Source organism: Rhodamnia argentea, chromosome 9 (genome assembly GCF_020921035.1).
Source record: "Rhodamnia argentea isolate NSW1041297 chromosome 9, ASM2092103v1, whole genome shotgun sequence".
NCBI lineage: Eukaryota > Viridiplantae > Streptophyta > Magnoliopsida > Myrtales > Myrtaceae > Rhodamnia > Rhodamnia argentea.
In genome coordinates this window covers 20,725,338-20,735,127 of record NC_063158.1, presented here as the reverse complement: position 1 = coordinate 20,735,127, position 9,790 = coordinate 20,725,338, and the positions used below count along the sequence as shown (strand labels likewise).

The window sequence follows — 9,790 nt, the reverse complement described above, 5'->3', positions numbered from 1 at the left end:
AAGGTCATAAAAACCAGTTTTCTAAATTCCAGGAATTTTCTGATTTTTTTTTATTTTCTAAAAATTTTTCTGATTTTTATAATATTTTTTTATTTTAAAAAATATTGTTTTTTATTTTCCTTTTTAGAAAATGCAAAATGGCGCCATTTCCAGTGCATAACCTAAAACGTTGGAGCTTCATTGTGTGCTTATGTGGACCGAGAAAGTGTTACGCAGAAGATTCGGCACCATTCGGGGGCCGACCAAGCGAAACGATGTCGCTCAGGCTCTAATGGCCCCCCACCCAAAATGACGTTGCTCGGGTCCTATTTGACTCGACAGAAGGCGGGTGACCTAAAAACCAGCCCAAGTACCCGATCACCGGCGAAAGATTAACAGGATGAAAACGACTCAGTCGGCGCGCCTCCGGCAGCCAATTAGTCCAACTTGACCCATGGGCATCGTGAGGCTCGACCTCGAGCTCCTTGAGCAAGCATCAATCGACACCAGCAACATCCTTTCCAGCACGGAAAAGTCGCCAAAGTCGGATCACTGACGGCGCAACCGACAAGGACCAGTTTGGTCCAATCGGCGAGCTACCGACGATCAATTAGTCCAACCAACCCATGGGCCTTGGGCAGGACCTCATCCTGATCACTGGGTAGCCAGTTATTTGTACCGGTGATCCCTCCTCCGTCGTGACAGAGACGGCGAAGCATGGGCTCTCCCTCACGGCCTACCCTGTCTTCGAGCAAAAAAGCTGCCGGCGACCAAAATGGTCACAAACAGCCGAGGCAACACAACAAGCAGACTAGGCAGAAGCAGGACAAACCACAACAAGCAATAACAGGTACAAATATGTGACGATTTGGCTCAAATTGGTCCAAAAGCTCTTGGGGGACTACGACAAACATTTCGTCGAACACAAGGCAGACTGACTTTTCGAGACTCAATCAAGACAAACAAGACCAAACCAAAGCTAGAGCAAGCTATGACCAAGCTAAAGGGAGTTCACATTACTCCTCGAACTGCTTGGAAGCTTGCCAAACCGAAGCAAAAGCTTCGGATTGGCAAGCCCCCATCGAGCAAAATGGAGAGCTCTAGACAAGGGAAAACCAACTTGTTCGTGGGCTTCAACGGTGGCGAGAAGCAAGCTAGAGGTGGATTGTGGACTGTTGAAGCTCCGCCTGGGCGATCGGACGGCGGCACGACCTTCTTCTGCCCCGATTCCCCTTTGCAAGTCTCGGCTTCAACCTCCACGGTTCACCGACTTTGTGACTATCGGGCCCCCCATTCTTGGAGCTATAGGCTCCAATATATAGGCGGATGTGGAGGAAACATGTTAAGCTTCGTGGCTGTCCAAAATGGAGGTCCGGTGAAGCACTTCCTCCTGCACACCGCCGGGGGGTGGGGGGCGGGGGTGGGGTGGGGTTGGGGGCGGGGGCCCAAGCCGTTCAAGAGAAAGAGTTGGGCCTACGTTACGTAGGCCAGAACGTGCGGACGGGGGTAGGGAAAAAATGGGCCAGGCGGCCCACGCAGATTCTAGCCGACCTGGCCCAATCCGATTCAAAATTTTTTCTTCTTTTTCTTTTATAAAAACAAAAGGCTATAAATAATTTATATTTTCCCAAATTTGCAAATAAAATAAGAAATATGCAAATCGAATTTAACCTATCACTATTTTAAGCATTAAGAAAAAATAAATTAAATTTAACGGGGACCGACAAAATTAGGTGTCCATAATATTTGCTTGTCTAAGTCCTGTGGCCGTCACGATGTTCCCTTTTTATAGGCAGCAACAACATTATCCTTGGAGCATACTTGAAGAAGCAAAAGAGCTGTTGGAGGTCAATAAGATGTCTTGTCTTCGAAATGAAGCTTCGCATATGACTACTTTTGCAAGACAGTCTAGACTTGCCAAAAATAGGTGCATAGCTTCTATTCCATGCTGAAACCTTTTGTTAGACTTAGATAGGAGCATGGAATAGTTCCCCATGGAGGCCAGAGTTATCCCTTCGTGCTTTCCCATCAAACAACAACTACTTTAGCCTTTTTCTCACAAACATCAGCTTGTTTGGACTTCAAACAACTCCGCAGATCCGATCTTCCAAGCTCTGATATCAACTATCAATGACCAAATCTTTCATGGTCTTTAGCCGATGTTTTCATGAAAATGTTTCGACTACATGCGATCTTTATCTGCTGATCATTACGTAATTCTTAGCCATGGATTTAAAACATCTACACACCAAGGGTAAAATAAGTAGCTAAAGATAGTTTGGAAATCATCAAAACATTTTATGAGAAGTTTCTTCAATAGGATCCACGGTGGACAAAAGGTCAATATCTGGTTATTGCACATTTCTTAGTAAAAATTGAGGGACTTGGAGGAGTAAAAAACAAAATGTAGTTGCAAGATTAAGTGCTGAATCAAAATTTCAAGCAATGACCCAAGGAATATGCGAGCTATTATGGCTCAAAATCATCCTATAAGATTTGAAAATTGAGTGGGAGGGTCCTATGAACCTGTATTGTGACAATTAATCAGCAATTAACATTGCTCATAACACCGAACAATATGATAGGACGAAGTCTATTGAAATTAACAGACACTTCATCAAAGAAAAGCTAGAAGAGGGGTTGATCTTCATGTCCTACCTACCATCTGGAAATCAACTAGCAAATGTGCTGATCAAAGGACCTAATGGTGGGACCTTTCATGAAATAATTTCCAAGCTGGTAATGGAAAATATCTATTTCTGAGCTTGAGGAGGAGTGTTGAATTATCCTGATCTTTAAGTTGTGATTATTATGAAATAACCATGAATAATTAGTTAGGAAATGATTTCTTAGTATCCCTTAATTTGCGAGATTGGTTCCTTAATTTGCAGGCTTATAACTGTATTTTTTAGGTATGTTTTTTACTAGTTTGTACTTAAAATAGTCCAATAAATAGCTTCGTGATTGTGGTACAAGATGAAATGCGAATTATCACAATGCTTTTCTCTAATTCTTCAAGAACAAATTCGTGATTGTTTCCCAAAAAGCCATTGTACTACCGTCGTCCACTTCTGTAACTAGCAGTTCATTTGGCTTTGGTCCCGGTTTCACAAGTTCGATAAGAACGAAAGGGAAACAACAAGGGGGAAAAACAGAAAAAAGGAATAGCGTTCCGCAAGAGCGAATACGACCGAATAGTCGGTCGAATCGGGCACACGAAAGCCTCTTTCTGTGCTTGTTGTTTGTGATTGTCCTGAGGCTACCATGTCGCGCTCAATGCGGAATCATGGACTGCTTCTCCTCGCTGTCTAGAGCGTTTGGTTTTAGCCGATACCTTTGCAGCCACTGTATATGAAATTTCTAGTCGATGGAACTATCAGTCGTCCTTTATTATTGCAGAACTTTTGGAGGGTCAGTTTATTTCTTGTGTTGCTAACAAACGCAAGCCAACATTTCCATCATCCAACACAGCTCCTTGGGAAGACAATTTCAGCAGAAGCATGGAAATGTGAACATTCCAAGCGGGAATCATGCGATTTGGACGTCCTCCATCCGTTTGATCAACAACTTTTAGCTAGAAAGCCGACCTACGATTTAACTTGACTGGACGCCCTATCTCGAGCTACCGTTGCGGCCGTCATAACCTTGAATTGAAAATTTGAGAATTATCACAATTGGAAGACGGAAATTTTTTTTTTTCCCCATTCAACGATGTACCGCGAAAATTTGGCTCCCCTCTTTCTCCATTCAAGCTCCATAGATCAAGGAATTCCACCTCAGTGACGCTAGGATGATCAATGTGTGAGATCTTAGTCACGACCGTAATTAAGTAAGCAGTGAGACCCATCATATGAAGTTTCCGCATCATTCTCTCCGTCGTTAAGAGCAGAAAGGATCCCTGCTCATTCTCTCCGTCGTTTTTGCTGAAGACATCATCACGACCAAGTCCGTCGGCCGTCTCTTACATTTTCGGCAGCAACAACATCAAGAAGAAGATGCAACCATAACCAGACAACAAAGTGGGCATTGCTAGATGGAAAGAAGTGGTCATGGCATCTCATGGGTGCTTTTACAAATAACAAACTGGCAAAGGCCTAAACTCAAAATCCCGTCTGTGGCTACCCTTTCGAACTTCAAGAGCCAAATGGACCTCGAAACAAGGGTCTGATTATCGTCCATTCAAATTCATTGCTTACCCTGTTAATTTTGCTTGTCCTGCTGGGTGTGAGATGTTCCGTTTGCAGGAGAAGCCGGAGCTCGTCAAAGGGAAGGTGGATTGGAAGGGAAGAACGGCTCTAAGGCATAAACATGGAGGAATGCGAATTGGTTTGCTTATTCTCGGTATGGCGTCATATTTGCCCAAGTTAATGATTCAACCAAGTCGAATGCGTAGTCTTTAGCTTAGTGAATTACAGTTCAAAGTCAGGTAAAAGTTAAAACCGAAAACCCCCCAGAGGGAGGAAAAGAATTTCGGACTATGCGTAGTCTTTGCCTTGTCGAGATGTTTCTTGAATGGTTCATGTTTCAACGTTTTTGCATCTATTGTCACAGCCACTTTCGGGTTTGAGCAGATGGCGACTATTGCGCTGGCTGTGAACTTGGTGACATACTTCAACGGGGTCTTGCACTATGACTTTGCCGATGCCGCCAACCAGCTCACCAACTTCATGGGCTCTTCCTACATTCTGTCCATTGTTGTGGCCGCCTTAGCAGACATGTACATGGGCAGATTCAATGCCACTCTCATTTCAGGCTGCGTCGAATTCTTGGTGCAAATTTCACGGGCATTTATTTCTCTTGAACATGTGGCAAGCTAATGAACTGCATCTCGAAAATTATGATGATGATCATCTTCTTTTGTTCTGTTCAGGGACTGGCATTACTAACTGTACAAGCTCACTATCCCGGGCTTCGTCCACCAACGTGCAACATATTCAACCCTACAGCTCACTGCGAAAAAGTTGGGGGCGGAAATGCTGCTCTTTTCTTCATCGCGTTGTACCTGTTGGCTGTTGGTTCAGCCGGAATCAAAGCTGCGTTGCCAGCCCACGGAGCTGACCAGTTTGACGATAAGGACCCTAGGGAAGCAAGGAGCATGTCGAGCTTCTTCAACTTGGTGTTGCTAATAGTGTGTCTCGGTGGCGCAGCTAGTTTGACACTCATCGTGTGGATACAGGACAACAAAGGATGGGACAGGGGCTTTGGGTTATCTACTATAGCCATGTTCTTGGGCGTGGTGTTATTCACATTAGGATCGCCGATGCACTGGATACAGCCCGTTCAAGGAACCAATACAATTGTCGAAATCGTCCAGGTCTATGAAAGCGCCTTAATTGGCTTCGTCCTAACTTATGATCAGCATCATCCCAAGACAGAAAAATATTCAGGGCTCTAATTGTGGTTGCTCTCACTGATGGCTCTCAGGTATATGTTGCCGCGATTCGAAATAGAAAGCTTCAACTCCCTGAGGACCCAGCGGAGCTGTACGAGATTGACAAAGATGCGGAAGCTGCTGGAGAAGAAGAGTTTCTACCTCACAGAGATACTTTCAGGTCATTGCACATTGCTTTCCCTACGAGGAAAAGGACATTTATTCAAGTTTATGATCTCCTGACAAATTATATCAATAGAATCTCAGGTTTCTAGACAAGGCGGCCGTGAAGGATACACCAGCACTGCAACACAGGCAATCCGAATCTCAGAACCCATGGAAGATGTGCCGGATGACACAAGTGGAGAGTGCAAAAATCGTTCTCGGCATGCTTCCAATCTTCTGCTGCACTATTATCATGACCCTTTGCCTGGCTCAGCTCCAGACCTTCTCCATCCAACAGGGCCTAACAATGGATACAAGCATAGGTTCGTTCAAGATCCCACCAGCCTCGCTCCCCATCATCCCGGTATCCTTCCTCATCATCATAGTCCCCGTTTACGACCGGTTGATCGTCCCATTTGCCAGGAAAATCACAGGCCACCCGACAGGCATAACCCACCTGCAGAGAATAGGTGTCGGGCTTGTTCTATCATCGATCTCGATGGCCGTGGCTGCGACAGTGGAGGTGAAGCGGAAAAAGGTGGCCCGCGACCATGGCATGCTTGATGCAATACCTGTCGCTCAGCCGCTGCCCATGAGCGTGTTCTGGCTCTCCTTCCAGTACTTCATCTTTGGGATCGCTGACATGTTCACGTATGTCGGACTCCTAGAGTTATTCTACTCCGAGGCGCCAAAGGGGATCAAGTCGCTCTCGACCTGCTTCCTGTGGTGCTCCATGGCGCTTGGATTTTTCTTCAGCAGCATATTGGTCAAGATTGTGAACAGGGCAACAGAGGGCGTGACCAGGAGTGGCGGTTGGCTTGCAGGGAACAACATTAATAGGAACCATTTGAATCTGTTCTATATGCTGCTTTCAATCCTGAGTATTAGCAACTTCTTCGTGTACCTGTTTGCTGCTAGCAGGTACAAGTATAGACCTCGAATAGTGCCTGTTGTCTCCAACTAGATGAACCAAGTTAGAAAGACAACAATTCGTGGACATTTGGGTTGTGTGGTATTTTAAATTGCATGTGTTTTGTTCGTTTGTGCATGTTTCTTCTTGCAAAAAGAAAGTTCTTCATCTTCTTTTGATTTTTCCTCATAGGAGACGTCCCAAGAAGGGACATCTTCACAGCAACTTGCATAATGACCCATATTTCCACACGAATAACAACTTAGGGTAACTTGTATATATATGGATCGACGAGAAATTTATAGTTGAGACGAAATAATAGCTCTGGCCTAGACGTTCGAAAACAATGTAGACGAGCTACTAATTTTTTTTTTCAGAGTTCATATTACCATATATTACCTAAAAAATTCAATTCGATTTTTCAAATAAGTGAAGGACATAATACCTTATACATTCAATTTTTGCAGTTGAAGTAGCTAGGTGAAATTATACATCATTAGCACAAGAAACTTCGCAATGTCGCCTACTTGTCTATAAATAGTGCATTTTTTTTTCTTTTCAAATGTGTGTATATATATATATATATATATATATATATATATATATATGCTTAAAAGGCTCTGTTTCTTTGGCTAAAAATAAATAATTCGAATTTTTTTTTTCTAAAAACGATTGTTCGATTGTTTATATCGCTTAGAAAAATAAATGAATGGAAAATAACTTCATCATTTACGAAAATATTTAAGTATAAATAATTAGCTATAATAGAAACAATTTTTTAATGACTAATTAATTCAAGCAAAACCAACCCTAAAAAATATTTTTCAAAATTATAAATATTTATAATATTTTTAACGAAATAAACAAAGATTAAAAATCTAGTGAATCATGTGCCTCTCTATGTTAAGCTTCTTGATGCATCCAAAGACCATTACATCACTCGCACAACCAAAGGGCGCCCCGAACGTCCCTCATTCTCATCCCACGTTGCCACCTCACAACCGCCATGCACGCCTCCGTGGCCGTCCCTCGAAGCCCCCACGTTCACCACCCACTCCTCCTTCTCTCTCTCTCTCTCTCTCTCTCTCTCTCTATAAACTTCCGCCACCTATTTCAGCCATCAAAACCTCATCAGTCATCAGTCATCACTGTAAAGAGAAGAGTGAGGGAAGCCTGGGGGAAAAAAGAAATGGCGTCGAGCGACCAGCCACCTGGGCCGATGCCGCCGACGGCGCATGGGGAGAAGGCGCCGGGGAAGCCGATGACTGCAGGGCAGACGATGCTGGACACGGGGGCGGCTATGCTACAGTCGCTGAAGCCGGTGAAGCAGATTAGCCAGCACGTCTGCACCTTCGCCCTTTATGCCCACGACCTCGGCCGCCAGATAGAGACCCACCACTTCGTTGCCCGCCTCAACCAGGACTTCCTCCAGTGCGCCGTCTACGACACCGACTCCGCCTCTGGCCGCCTAATCGGTAATAGTCACACACAGGATTCATTAATTACTTGTTCCTCTTGCGCGAACCGGTTGGGCTGCTTGCGGAATTTAAAATTAATGAATCGAACGAATTCTCAGAAACTTTGCAAAGGCACATAGATTTATACTCGGATTGAGATGATTGATTGAGCTCTATTGGTCTAAACGTATTCTACGGTGGCTACGGTTAATTTAGTCCGAAACACTTTTATTCAAGTAATCTTAAATTTTTTGACGACCTAAATCGCGTCAGTTTAGTCCTAAATCTTTTGACAATATAGTCCTGAACTTTTAAATTACGTTAATTTAGTCCCAAATATTTAGACGATTTGTCGGTATAGTCCTAAATCTTTTAATAATTTATTAGCATTTTTTCCAATATTGGACTAAATTGACAAAACTTCAAAAGATCTAGAACTAAATTGGCAAATCATCTAAACATCTAAAACTAAATTGGCTGCCAATAGATTTAGGATTTTTTTGACAATTTTTCTCACCTATTGTCCAGGAGTGGAGTACATAGTGTCGGACAAGATATTTGAAGCTCTTCCTCCGGACGAGCAGAAGCTCTGGCATTCCCATGCTTATGAGGTCGAATGTTGTTTCACTTTTATTTTATTTTTTTGTTTTTGGAGCCGTTCGTTTCTTGAGATAATCTTTGCTATAACTTTGCAGATCAAATCTGGTCTGTGGGTTAATCCTCGGGTCCCCGAGACTGTAGAAAAGCCAGAGCTTGAGAATCTGGCCAAGACTTATGGCAAATTTTGGTGCACATGGCAGGTCGACAGAGGTAATTTAGCATATGAAGTCTTGTCATTTGAACTTGTTGGTCTGAAATTGGACAATGCCTGGTTTTGGATGTTCTGTGGTAAGGTTTGGTCTCTTTTAACATTGGTCTTTGAACCTATGTCTTGCACTAAGCGGAACATTTTTCGCGGTCGAGCTCAGGTGACAAGCTGCCGCTGGGCGTGCCAGCCCTGATGATGTCGCCCCAGGGTGTGAACCTCGGGAGGGTGAGGCCTGACTTGGTTGAAAGGAGAGACGACAAGTACAACATCTCGACCGACTCCCTCAGGGCCTCGAGGCTAGAGATCGAGGAGCCGGAGTGGATCAACCCACAGGCCGACTATTGGAAGCAGCACGGCAAGGGCTTCGCGATCGACGTCATTCCAACCGAGATGAAGAAAATTGCGCCCTTCCCGTGAAACGCCGGAGTCGAGTTAAGAGTAATAAATGTCATATGTATAGTTTTGTCTTTGTTTTGGGGCTGTGAAGGTACAGTTATGGATACGTTGAATGTCAGTATGTACTACGTAGATGCCGTGTAATTTTGTATCACAGTGAGAGAAAAGTTGGTGATGAGTGATGCTAATTTCGGTCAATAATCTATTAAAAACAGCGGGTAAATGTAGGGAGGTTGCCAACCGAGGCAAACAAGGAGGTAATTCACAGTTGGTAATGTAATTCAAAAAACTTGGTAAAACATTAATTCACAATAGTAGGTAATTTTGCGAAGTACTGATAATTTGGAAACGTAAAAGAAAATGGTAATTGTATAAAAGTTACCTATATGTTATATTTATGGGTCATTTTTCTTTTCACAAATACATTTTTGTCAACCGAGTACATTCGGTTAATATAGTTCGAAAGTACTGACATGAACAATAGCCGTCCAACTAAAGCTAATGTGTACAATTTTTAATAATATTTTAACAATTGTTCAAGTTTATTTTAATTTTTTTCTTTTTTCTGTTTATTTTCTTTTTTCTAGCCATCCCCGGCCTCGGGAGAGGGCCACCCTCGCCGGCCTGGGGCGAGGGACATCGGTCCCGAGCGGATGAGGGCCGCCCTCGCCGGATCGGAAAAATTAGAAAATGAGTCAATCGCA

The 9,790-nt window shown here is 43.5% G+C and overlaps 2 protein-coding genes across 2 annotated transcripts; both read left to right on the top strand.

Moving 5' to 3' along the window:
- Positions 1-4,076: 4,076 nt before the first annotated feature.
- On the top strand, positions 4,077-6,507 carry LOC115752981 (protein NRT1/ PTR FAMILY 4.5-like). Its single transcript, XM_030691426.2, has 6 exons — positions 4,077-4,141; positions 4,224-4,320; positions 4,531-4,748; positions 4,850-5,293; positions 5,404-5,531; positions 5,618-6,507. Exons 1-6 carry the CDS (start codon positions 4,124-4,126, stop codon positions 6,477-6,479), a joined length of 1,767 nt encoding a protein of 588 aa, XP_030547286.1. The 5' UTR covers positions 4,077-4,123; the 3' UTR covers positions 6,480-6,507.
- Positions 6,508-7,554: 1,047 nt separating this feature from the next.
- LOC115753012 (oil body-associated protein 2B-like) lies at positions 7,555-9,232 on the top strand. Its single transcript, XM_030691479.2, has 4 exons — positions 7,555-7,900; positions 8,411-8,493; positions 8,578-8,692; positions 8,851-9,232. The coding sequence occupies exons 1-4, from the start codon at positions 7,615-7,617 to the stop codon at positions 9,105-9,107; spliced, it is 741 nt and encodes a 246-aa protein (XP_030547339.1). The 5' UTR covers positions 7,555-7,614; the 3' UTR covers positions 9,108-9,232.
- The last annotated feature ends 558 nt before the right edge of the window (positions 9,233-9,790 follow it).